Genomic DNA, 11,940 nt, shown 5'->3' on the forward strand with positions numbered 1-11,940 from the left:
GAGGATACCTGTCCTTGGTCACGATCCCACTTCGTCCCCCAGGTCTCTGCTAGGTCTCTGCTAGGCACCTGGAAGCACACTTAGAGTTTAGTCTTTGCAACAAGCTTATGCGGTGAGCTTCATCCCCGCCTCCGTTTGACAAGGAGGGAGCCAAGTCCCAGGGAGAGAGAGGTTCGTGCACCTGGTGAGGCCCAGGGGCAGGGAGCAGCTAGGGCGGACTGCTCCTTTTCTTGAAGCGAAAATACTCTCAGCGTCAAAAGTCAGCCACAGGATTTTTCATGATTATAAAAAATAAAGTGTACTTGGCCAAATATCAGTTCTGAAATTCGTAAGCAGGCCGACCCCCGCCGGCAGCACCCCTTCCCCGGTCGCCCCACCCGCAGGTGCGCCGCAGCACCCCGCCCTGCCCGCACAGGGGCAGCGCACGCCGCGGGGCCGGGCAGGAGACGCGGCCGCGGAGGAGCCGCGGGTTGGAGCCTCGGGGGCGGGCCGCGGCTCAGGTGGGCGGGGTGCTCGTCCACAGCCCGCGCGACACCGGGACACAGCCCGCGCCCGCGTCGGGTCAGCCAGGCGCCGGGCGCCGCGCCGCGCCTCTCCCAGGAACCTCTGCGCGGCGGCGGCGTTTCCGGGGGACCGCTTGGCGGGCGGACCCGGCCTTGCAGGACGGAAGTGGGCGGCTGCGGTCCAGGCGGAGCCGCGCTGCGGGCGGGACCTGGCCGAGCTGGAGGGTGCCGGCGAGCGGAGCTCGGGCGGCCTCCGAGGCCCGAGCGAGCGGACTCCGGGGGGGCCTGCGGCGGCCGCCGCGGCGCCGGCGGAGCGCGGCGGGGATGGGGCGCCGAGCCGGGCGGGGGCCGCGGCCTCGGCCATGTTCGCGGGGCTGCAGGACCTGGGCGTGGCCAACGGCGAGGACCTGAAGGAGACGCTGACCAACTGCACGGAGCCGCTCAAGGCCATCGAGCAGTTTCAGGTGGGGCCCGGCGCGGAGCGGGCACATGTGTTCCTGCGGGCAGCTGCGTCTGTTCCCGGCGAAGGAACCGGGGCCCCCGCAGACGGACTCCGGCTGGGCTATGGCCCGGCTGCCGGGAGCACCCTTGCACCTGCCTCGCCGTGCTCCGGGCACCCGGGGTGCTGGCCAGGCGTGGCTGCGACTGAGCCGTCTGTGCTCGCCCCCCGCCCCAGGAAGCAAAACCGAGCCCCGCGCACACGGGCCCTCTGTTTCCGCAGACGGAGAATGGCGTGCTGCTGCCCTCCCTGCAGTCCGCCCTGCCCTTCTTGGACCTGCACGGGACGCCGCGGCTGGAGTTCCACCAGTCGGTGTTCGACGAGCTCCGGGACAAGCTGCTGGAGCGCGTGTCGGCCATCGCCTCAGAGGGGAAGGCCGAGGAGAGGTAGGTGGGCCGCCGACCCCGTGGCCACACTCCCGCCCGTGGAGACCCGTCCCCTGGTGTGGCAGCTGTTTGGGACCAGTAGACAGCTGCTTCCCACTGGGGCCTGTGGTGCTGCCTCAGAAAGGGAGTCTTTCCAGGTACAAGAAACTGGAAGACCTCCTGGAGAAGAGCTTTTCTCTGGTGAAGATGCCGTCCCTGCAGCCCGTGGTAATGTGCGTCATGAAACACTTGCCCAAGGTAAAAACCACAGGCCAACGAGCTCGGCTCGCTCTGCCCAGCGCCCTCACTTGGGGAGGTGGAGCTTGCCCTGGCTCAGGGTGGCAGCTCTGCACTTGGGGAGGCTCCCTGAGCTGTCTGTCTGCCCAGACGAGGGGCACGAGCCAGGCAGAGACTGGAGCTTGGCGTGTAGACTGGGTTGTGGGACCCATGGCGGCTTGGCAAGAGCTGTTTGTATTCAGCTTGGCTGCCTGCATCTGCTGGGCCCGGTGTGCGGGCACAGGTGCCCCTGCCGGTGGGGCTGGGCCTGAGCCTGAGGTGGTCTCTGCTGGGGGCGCTGAGGCCTCCTGAGCTGTCTGGAGGGGGTGGTCTGTGTGGGCGTGTAGGTTCCGGAGAAGAAGCTGAAGCTGGTGATGGCCGACAAGGAGCTATACCGGGCCTGCGCGGTGGAGGTGAAGCGGCAGATCTGGCAGGACAACCAGGCACTGTTCGGGGATGAAGTTTCCCCGCTGCTGAAGCAGTACATCCTGGAGAAGGAGAGTGCACTTTTCAGCACCGAGCTCTCCGTGCTCCACAACTTCTTCAGTCCTTCCCCAAAGACGAGGCGCCAGGGCGAGGTGAGGCAGGGGTGCCCTGACCACCCCCTTTCCCACCCCCGTGCGGGTTTCAGTTGTTCTGCTGCTGGGACGGTGGGCTTGTATGTGTGGCTGGCCAGGGGGCTTTGTGATGCTGTGCCTAGTGTGGGTCTCTGCTCTTAAGTACTTGGCACTTGGTGACTTGGCAAGCCTTTGCAGTGAAGTTCATCGTTTCTTCTTTCGGCTCAGGGAAGTTGTTTTTTGTTTTTAAGATATTATTTGTAAGTACTCTAACTCACAACCCTCAAATCAAGAGTCACGTGTTCTACTGACTGAGCCAGTCGGGCGCCCCTCTTTTGTTTCTTCCTTTTTTATTTTTAAGTTTTTTTGTTTTTTTGTTTTTTTTAATTAGAGCACAGGGGGAGAGAGCATGAGCAGTGGGGAGGGGCAGAGGGAGAGGGAGAAGCAGGCTCCCCACTGAGCAGGGGGGCCTGACGTGGGGCTTGATCCCAGGACCCCGAGATCCTGACCTGAGCCAAAGGCAGCTGCTTCACCCACTGAGCCCCCAGGTGCCCTGCCTCTCTCCTGTTCTATGTCTGATTCATTCATTGCTTTGGCAAACGTTTCTTGAGTCCTGACTTTCTGCCATAGGTGCCTGTACTCTTCACTGATCCCAGAGGTCAGGGTGTTTGCCTGGGGCACTCACAGTTTGTAGGGAGGCAGATGCTACAGAGTAAGTGTCACACGGTCACCCAGAGCTCAAGGGGTGGCCAAGGGCTGCAGAGACATGAGGCCGCAGAGTAAGGCGCGGCAGGGCTGGGAAGTGAGCACGGGCTCTGAAGGGGAGCAAGCTGACTGGGATGAGAAGGCTTACAGGGCTGGAGCCGAAAACAAGCGGGTGAGTAGATTGGGGGGTGAGCTCAGGAGGGCTTGAGACCCCCATGGAGACTTTGGCATTTCCCAGTGAGTTGGGGGTCACTGAAGTGTCCTGACCTGCTCCGGCATGACAGCTGAACGGTGGAGGGAGGTGATGGTGGCGAGCCACCAGGTCAGTTGAGTGCCGCTGGGTGTTTTGTTGGTCCTTTGCTTTCTCGCCGAGGGGTGTGCGCTGGCGTGAAGTGGGATCTGAACTAATGCTTTCTCCCACGGTCTGGCCGGTGGTTGCGGTACTACTTCCTGCCTGTGGTCTTTTGCTTCTTCTTCACATTTTCCTCCAAGCCAGTGTCCCCCTTGGCGGCCTGGGTCCTTTGGGCCTTCACCCACTGCAAGGGGAGAGGGTATCGCCCATGGTATGTAGGGTGTGGCTCAGCCACTGGGGCCACGGCTCTGGGCCCAGCTGGCCTGAGCCTGAGCCTCACCACTTCTTGTTTGCTGGAAGGCCAGGTCTGGGCTGTGGTCAGGGCAGGCATGTGGCAGTTCTTGTCCGCACCGGAGGTGCCCGCTGGGTGGTGCTCCAGGTCTGCTCTGTGTGTTGGGGTCCCTGACTCCTGCTGAAGAGGCCTTGCCCGGGCCCCCCAAGGTTGCCTGTCCTGCGCTCACTGCTTCGGCTGTCCCTGCTTTCGCTCTGCAGTCACTGTGCCCGGCCTGGTGGCTGTTGGGGTGCTGTGTTGTCCGTTACCTCAGGTTGTGCTGTGTGTTCTAAACAGCGTTAGAGCTAGAGGCCCAGCTCCTGTTCACGGCCAGCGAGCAGTGAGCAGCGCTCCCTCCTGTTGGCTGCGGTGGCGCGGCAGGAGCCTTCTGTGTGGGGTGTGGGTTGCAGAAGTGGGTGGTCCCTGCCGAGGAATAGGGACAGGTGCTGGACGTGGGACGGGGCTGCCACATGGCCTCGAGTTTTGGGACAATGCGGGGAGCCAGAGTCCCAGGCCTGAGTCTCCCTGTACCAGCGGACTGGGCAGGCGGGCGGCAGACCTCCCACGCGGCTCGGGGGATCTGGGGTCACAGGTCGATGGCCTTTCAGAGAAGCTGTGGGATCTGATGTGGACTTCATCTCCTTAAACACCAGAAATGCCACCTCCTGACACAGAGCTGGCGTCTTGTGAGAGAGGAAACTCTCGGGTGTCAGGATAGGGCGGTGCCGCCCCAGGGCCGTTGGTGACACTGTGGCGCGGGTCCTCCCCACCAGGTGGTGCAGAAGCTGACGCAGATGGTGGGGAAGAATGTGAAGCTGTATGACATGGTGCTGCAGTTCCTACGGACCCTCTTCCTCCGGACCCGCAACGTGCACTACTGTACACTGCGGGCCGAGCTGCTCATGTCTCTGCACGAGCTGGACGTCGGCGACATCTGCTCTGTGGACCCCTGCCACAAGGTGGTGGCCTTGCCGGCCCCTCCCCCATCTCCTCCCCGTCCACGCCCACCCCCCAGGGTGCCAGCCAGGCTCGGGCAGGGGGCCATCCGCCCTGCACCCCCCCTTGTTTGCCTGCTCCGGGCCTTCCTCTGCTACGGCTGGGACAGGCCCCGTGGCCGCTCCTGGACGCTTGCTCTAGCTTCTTTTGGGGTTTCCTAGGCCATTGGCCCTCCCCTGCTCCAGAGCCCCTGGGGGCCGCTTGTGTACTGTGCTCCAGGGGTGGGGTTTTCTGTGCAGCCTGAGACAGTGTCACCTCCCGGGGGGCTGTGTCGTGTCAGGATGTGAGACTGTAGCACCCACCCCCACAAAGGGGGGCCGACAGGGAGGCCCCTTGAGAACAGAGCACAAATACTGTCTCCTCCATGCACCGTCTGGCCCCCTGGGGATGTGGGACCTCAGGCCTGTCTGCCTTTGCACCATATTGGGCCTGGACCATGTGAGGCAGTGAGTCCTGCTGCCTACGTGGGGCCTGGGCCCTGGCCGCTCCTGAGCAGTGAGCACGAGTGCTGTCTGGAGGCCATGGTCTCTGATCGCGTCCTGACCGCCCTTCCTCCCCGCAGTTTACCTGGTGCCTGGACGCCTGCATTCGCGAGCGGTTTGTGGACAGCAAGAGGGCCCGGGAGCTGCAGGGGTTTCTGGACGGAGTGAAGAAGGGGCAGGAGCAAGTCCTGGGGTAAGGGTCAGCCTTGTACAGGTGCTCCCCGGCCCCCAAAGTCCTGTCCACAGGTGTTCGGATGAGCAGGTTGTTTCTGCGGTTTGTTCCAGTGTGTTTTAGAAGTGCCTGGTGCTCGTGCGCACGGCTGAGAGGCCTGGCTACTGCGGCTGAGGCGCTCAGAGTTTCGGGGGAGCCCGGGCCTGGGCTGGGGCTCTGGTGCCTGCAGTCGTTGGGGCCTGCCTGCAACAGAGGGGTGGGTGGTCAGCACCATCCTCGGGGCCCTCTGTGCTGGTGGGATCTGGCTCCCAGCACCACCTTCTCTCTGTGACGGTCTCTGTGGGATCTTGGATGTGCTTACAGAATCAGGGTCAGGTTTTCAGAACCAAAATGGGAGCTTAATTAAAAAAAAAAACAACTCTTTTGACTCTTTGGCATTTTGATTAAGTTAAAGGTAAGTTATGAACGGTGAAGTTGTTTTGGGAAGAAATCCAGAGTTGGTGGGCAGTCTTGCTCTGTGTGGAGGGGCCATTCTCCCCAGGACAGTGGCCATGCCACGTTAGCTCAGTGTGCTTGTCCTCACAGGGATCTGTCCATGATCCTGTGTGACCCCTTTGCCATCAACACGCTGTCACTGAGCACCGTCAGACACCTGCAGGAGCTGGTCGGCCAGGAGACGCTGCCCAGGGTGAGTGCGCTGAGCTGGCTGCATGCTGCCTCCTGGGTAGATGTCTGGGTGTGGACCGTTGGCGGCCAGGTCTGCTGGCCCCAGTGAGAGCCCGTACTCCTCCTGATGGGTGGTGGGCATGTGGGGAGCCTGTGAGCGAAGCTGATGGTTCTGGCTGCACCACGAGGACTCTGCAGCAACGAGTAATTTCACTGGGGGAGGGAGGCCCAGGTGTGCATGTGCTGAGGCCTTCACTTTCCCACAGGACAGCCCTGATCTCCTCCTGCTGCTCAGGCTGCTGGCCCTGGGCCAGGGGGCATGGGACATGATTGACAGCCAGGTCTTCAAGGAGCCCAAGATGGTAACGGCACTGTGGTGGGATTGTTTCCGTGGCTTTCTCGAGAGGCTCTGTGGGCCCGAGGAAGATCAGCAAGGTGGGGTCTTGGGAGGTGGGAAGGAGGGCCAGGCCTTTAGATTGATATCCAGAAAAGATGGATGTGAGGTGGGTGGGCGAAGGGTGGGGCACATGCAGGACAAAGGCGGGGCTGTGCGGGACCAGTTCTGGGTTCTCTCCTGGCCTAGGAGGTGGAGCTCATCACCAGATTCCTGCCCATGCTCATGTCCTTCGTGGTGGACGACCATACCTTCAACGTGGATCAGAAGCTCCCAGCCGAGGAGAAAGCCCCAGTCACGTACCCAAACACGCTTCCAGAGAGTTTCACCAAGTACGGGCTCAAGGGGTGTGGGTGGGGGTTCCTCGCCCCCTGTGGCCCCCCTCGGAAGGCTGTGTAGGGCGTGCGGCTCAGGGGCGACCCGTCCTCGCTGGTGCAGGTTCCTGCAGGAGCAGCGCATGGCCTGCGAGGTGGGGCTCTACTACGTGCTGCATATCACCAAGCAGAGGAACAAGAACGCTCTCCTCCGCCTGCTGCCAGGGCTCGGTGAGTGTGCAGGCCCGTGCCCTGCCCCACCTCTGTGGGGTCAGCTGGGTTCACTTCTCAGTCTTGGTCTTCTGGAAGTTGTTCTGGTACAAGAGCGAGTGGGGCCCGGCTTGGTAGACTCAGACACCCTTTACCGTGGTCACCATGTGTGGAAGGACGCTTTCCACTGTGGTGCAAGAGCTGTCTTACTTCTACCCTACCTGGCGAGGGAGTGGAGCCCCTCAGTCCTGCGACCATGCAGAGAACCCACCCTCAACAGTGTCTGGCTATGTGGGGTGGGGGCCAGGTTGCTTCCTGGTAGGAAGAAGAGGGGAGGGGGCCTGAGTGGACCCCTTCAGGAATAAGCTGCAGGCCGAGCCAGGGAGAAAGGTTAGTGTTCAGGAGCACCTGGCCTTCCCTCTGCCGCCCCCGGGCTCATCTGGGGAGTTGAGGCTGCTTCATAGAGATGTCGCACGTCCCTTGCTAAGCATGTTTCTGGGTCATTGACAGGTCTGAGGATGGCGCGTGTGTTACGTTTTCTGTGTTCTGTTTGCGAAGGAAGCTGTTTGTGGGTTTTAATTTATATCCAGCTTTCATCTAAGTGAACAACATGAACTTACTTTCTTACTGCCCCAGAGGCCGGAAGGATGAAGTGAGTCTCCTGGGGCTACAGTCGAGGTGTGGGCAGGTCTGGCTCCTTCTGGAGGCTCCAGGGAGACTCTGTCTCCTTGTCTCCAGCTCCTCGGGTCCGCCCACACCCTGGCTCCCGGCTGCATCTTGCAGTTCACCCTCCCAGGTGCTCTCACCCCGTGTCTCTCTGACTCCGGCCCCCGGCCTCCCACCTCCCTCTTACAGCATAGGAACCTGGGATGGTGTTGGGCCCATCCTGGGGCTTCTTACCACGTGAGGTAGGACGCTCACCAGCCCCTAGATCAGAACGTGGACACATCTCGGGGCCATCCTCCCCCTGGCCACAGAGGCTGGAGCATTTCAGTATGTTTCTGAAAACTTCCAAGAGTGCGGTTGCAAATAATTTGCATTTGTCTCATCATTTCTGTTCGTTTCAGCACTTCTCTTTGTTTCTTTCTCTTGTTTAACAGTGTCGGCTAGACACGGATGTTCTGCCTGCATCAGGAGCACCCGCGTCTCCCGGCCACGTGCTCCTGCCCCGTGGGCAGGGATGCAGGCCTTTTCTTGTGTTTAGGAAGAGTATAGTTGTTCCTTCTTTTTTTTTTTTAAGATTTTTTTTTTAACTTATTCACTTGAGACACAGAGATACAGAGAGAGAGCATGAGCAGGGCAAGAGGCAGAGGGAGAGGGAGAGGGAGAATCAGGCTCCTCACTGAGCAGGGAGCCCGATGTGGGGCTTGATCCCAGGACCCTGACATCATGACCTGGGCCGAAGGCAGACGCTTAACCAACTGAGCCACCCAGGCGCCCCAAGTATAGTTGTTCCTTTATGTGATTAGTGGGAGCTAGTAAGAATGGATGCCAGTTTAAAAAATTCCTTTCTGTTTTTGTTTTTTTTTTTAAAGACTTTATTTAGTTGTCAGAGGGGGAGGCAGGGGGAGTGGCAGGCAGAGGGAGAATCAGGCTGCCCGTCGAGCAGGGAGCCCTATGTGGGACTCAATCCCAGGACCCTAGGACCACAATCTGATCCGAAGGCAGACACTCAGCCGACTGAGCCACCCAAGCGTCCCTATGTTTTAGCTTTTTATTGTGAGGATTTCTGATGAAATCACAAGTAAAGAGCACAGCATGGTGAAGCCCGGTGCCTATCAGCTGCCTACATGGGGGCCCGCGGTGATGGTCTAGACATAAATCCAGACTGGCAGCATTGCAACTGTGAGGGACCTAGCAGGTGTCTCTACAAGACACGGGTGCTGTCAGAAACCGCGGTGCAGCCGTGGCCACACATGGGGCCAGGTGCTGCTGGTGGCCATGATTCCCCAATTGCCATGTGACATTCTTCTATGAGTAGTTTGCTCAAATCAGGATTCAAACAAGTGTCTCACTTCCCAACTCTCGTGTTTCCTTGTTGCCTCCCGGGTTTCGCACGGTCTGTAGGGTCTGTGGGATTTGTTGGGAATTTGTGGGCAGTGTCCCCTGTTGTCGTGACTGTGGACCTGCCTGCGTGTCCTGTCCACTCAGGTGCGTGGCAGGAGCGCGCCTCGGCTGCGTCTGACGCGCCCGGGTCAGCTTGCACTCGGTGCCGCTGGTGTCGGCCGGGTCCGTTGTCGTAGAGCACCCTGGCGGCACCTCGAGCAGCTGGTACACAGCATTGTGTCCGCGTGCATGTCCCCCTGTGGCCTCCTGCCCTCCAGCTGGGGCTCTGACCCCGTTGGCTGTGCACGTAGGCGTTTCTGTCACTGCTTATCAGTGAGGTTCCTTGGTAGTCACCTTAGCTGTTTCTTTTAAGTTTTGGAGTCCATGGCTTCAAAGCGTGAAGTCATTTTCTTCTCTTGTGTTTGTTCCAGAACCGTGCCGATAGCAGTCTGGTCGAACTCACGGGCTGGTGCCGTGGCACTTGCCTGGGTTTTTCTTTGCTTTCTGATCTGTTCAGAGTTTTTTTCTCTCCTGGAGTCCACTTAATCCAGAGTCCCTTGGCCATGGGTCACAGCCACTGGTGATGGGCTCTCGTGCCCAGCCCAGCCCTCGCACTGTAGCCTTGCTTCACTGTCTAGGTCTGGGCCCCTGGCCGCCCCCCTGCCCTGTCCACCTCGCCTGTGCAGGCCCCTGATTCTGGCTTGCAGGAAAACCGGCCCCCCTGTCCTCAGGTGACCTTGCTGCTTTGCGGCCTCCCCACCATCCACCGGTCCAGGGGCGGGGATGGCAGGGTGAGCGGGACCGACCGCTGCTGTGTTTGCAGTGGAGACCTTTGGCGACCTGGCATTTGGTGACATCTTCCTGCACCTGCTCATGGGGAACCTGGCGCTGCTAGCTGACGAGTTCGCCCTGGAGGACTTCTGCAGGAGCCTCTTTGATGGCTTCCTCCTCACAGCCTCACCCAGGTGCCTGCCTTCCGCCTGTGCGCTGCCAGGGCTGGGGGGCTGGGGGCAGGGGGTGTGGCACAGCTAGGCAGGGGGGCAGGTGTGGGGGTGTGTGGCCCAGCTGGGCGGGGGGGGCGGGGGTGTGTGACACAGCTGGGCAGCGGGGGGCGGGGCGTGTGGCCCAGCTGGGCGGGGGCAGCTCTGGGTCACTGCAGTGCTGCTGTGGCCTCTTCCAGGAAGGAGAGTGTGCAGCGACACGTGTTGCGGCTCCTCATCCACCTGCACCACCGGGTGGCCCCGTCCAAGCTGGAAGCCCTGCGTAAGGCACTGGAGCCCACCGGCCAGGTGGGTGCCCCAGCCTTCGGCCTGTGCCAGCCTGACCCTCTCCTTGTGTGCATGTCCCCTGCGTGGACGTGTCCCGAGTGACCATGGGGTCTGCTCCGAGTAGCCCTGGGGCCCGCCCCAAAGCCAAACACTTTCCCCCGTAGAGTGGAGAGGCGGTGAAGGAACTTTACTCTCAGCTCGGAGAGAAATTGGAGCAGCTAGAGCACCGAAAGCCCAGCCCGGCCCAGGCTGCAGAGACTCCGGCCCTGGAGCTGCCCCTCCCCACTGTGTCCGCTCCGGCTGGGCTCTGAGGCTTCACCGGGGCTGCTCAGGACTGGGCAGGGCCCCTGGTGGGTCTGGGACCTTGGCTGGCCAGAAGGAGCTCCCCTGGACTTGGAGTGTCGGGGACCCCACCTCTCCTGAAGGCAGACTGGCTGCTCATGGGGATGGGCTGGATGGAGCTGAGCACCCCCCACCCTTGGATGTCCTGCACGTGGGGCACCCTTCCGCTGTGCCTCAGCCCCACCCTGACCTGGATCCTGGGACCTGTGTTCTTGCTCCTCATAGGCCCCTGTCTGCTGCTTTGGAGGACAGCTCTGGGTCTGATGTGCCCAGCTGGCCCCTGGAACTCACTCCCAGGCTGTGGAAAGCTTCTGGCTCATTCCTGCCTCCTGTTGTGGGTTTCCACTTCTGTAGGGGAGGCAGATTGGCAGCAGTTGGGATTAGGAAAAAGCCACCTTTTTCCATGGGGAGAGGGCAGGAGGACCCAGGCCTGAGGGAAGCGGTGGGCCCAGCCCTGTTGGCACCGATTGGCAGAATCATGTGGCTTGTTGGGTCCGATCACCTGCAGATTGAACCTGGCTTCTTCTGAGGAGCTCCTGAGTGTTTCACAGTGGATGGTCTGGCCAACCCATGGCCTCACAGGCAACGAATTGTTTCTCCCCTGGCCAGCAGCACCCCGTGTAGCAGGCGTGGCTGAGGAATGGCTGCCTCAGTTTACCCTTGGAGCAGTGTGCTCAGCTGCACCGTCTTGGTCAAGTGAGAGCTGTTGCACACAGACTTTCGCTTATGTAAATAAAAGGTGTTTGGGTAAATCCAGTGGATGAGCTATTCCTGGGCATGCCTGAGGGTTGGATGTAGTGCAGGTGGACAGGTACTTTTTTTTTTTTAAGGTTTTATTTATTTATTTGACAGGGAGGGAGAGAGAGCACAAGCAGGGGGAGTGGGAGAGGGAGAAGCAGGTTTCCCACCCAGCAGGGAGCCCGATGCAGGGCTCCATCCCAGGATTCTGGGATCGTGACCTGAGCTGAAGGCAGATGCTTAACACCTAAGCCACCCAGGTACCCCGGGCAGGTACCTTCTTAAGGGCATTTCTGCCTTTGTGGGCCATGGTCTGGATGCTTGGCCCTGTCCCTGGGAGGAGGGACATTCTTAGGGAGGAGACCTCTGTGGGTGCAGGTGCTGGGGGGTGGTCCCCCTCCAATTTCCCTAAGAAGCAGCCAGGCAGGACCTCACCCCCGCCCCCCCATGCTGGGATCGTGGGACACCCGGGAAGCCTGAGAGTACCACCTGCCCATGGGGTGGGTAAGGTGCCCAAGGCCCCAAGCACCTGCCCCTGTGCAGAGGGGGCAGTGGGTCCTGGGGAGCCAGGGCCCACAGCTGGAGAGGAGGATGCTGAGGAGCAGTGCAGTGCTGTCTCAGTGCGGTGACCCTGCCCGAGGGCACTGAACTGATGGACAAACAGGAACTCCCCAGCCCATGACTAACATTTCCCGGATGCAGGTCGCTGCTGGTCACAGGTGCAGGAAAGCTACAGAGGCAGTGTGCTGGGCAGGGGGGCCTGTGTGGGCAAAGGGAGGCTAAG

The 11,940-nt window shown here is 60.9% G+C and overlaps 1 protein-coding gene across 1 annotated transcript; it reads left to right on the plus strand.

The window, feature by feature from the left end:
- Window positions 1–666: 666 nt before the first annotated feature.
- On the plus strand, window positions 667–11,170 carry NELFB (negative elongation factor complex member B). The gene is made up of 13 exons (XM_028094607.2): window positions 667–967; window positions 1,225–1,388; window positions 1,526–1,625; window positions 1,991–2,221; window positions 4,302–4,487; window positions 5,087–5,199; window positions 5,764–5,866; window positions 6,111–6,206; window positions 6,428–6,570; window positions 6,677–6,783; window positions 9,632–9,773; window positions 9,989–10,097; window positions 10,241–11,170. Exons 1-13 carry the CDS (start codon window positions 866–868, stop codon window positions 10,385–10,387), a joined length of 1,743 nt encoding a protein of 580 aa, XP_027950408.1. The 5' UTR covers window positions 667–865; the 3' UTR covers window positions 10,388–11,170.
- The last annotated feature ends 770 nt before the right edge of the window (window positions 11,171–11,940 follow it).

This window comes from Eumetopias jubatus, unplaced genomic scaffold, assembly GCF_037043125.1.
Source record: "Eumetopias jubatus isolate StellerSeaLion01/CBP00866 unplaced genomic scaffold, mEumJub1_p1.0 scaffold_15, whole genome shotgun sequence".
NCBI lineage: Eukaryota > Metazoa > Chordata > Mammalia > Carnivora > Otariidae > Eumetopias > Eumetopias jubatus.

Bases quoted from the DNA above. Each gene is read 5' to 3' on its own strand.
- NELFB (XM_028094607.2), top strand. From the start codon at position 866: ATGTTCGCGGGGCTGCAGGACCTGGGCGTGGCCAACGGCGAGGACCTG. The intron at 5,867-6,110 runs GTGAGTGCGCTG...ACTTTCCCACAG, and splicing joins GCCAGGAGACGCTGCCCAGG to GACAGCCCTGATCTCCTCCT. The intron at 6,571-6,676 runs GTACGGGCTCAA...TCGCTGGTGCAG, and splicing joins CTTCCAGAGAGTTTCACCAA to GTTCCTGCAGGAGCAGCGCA.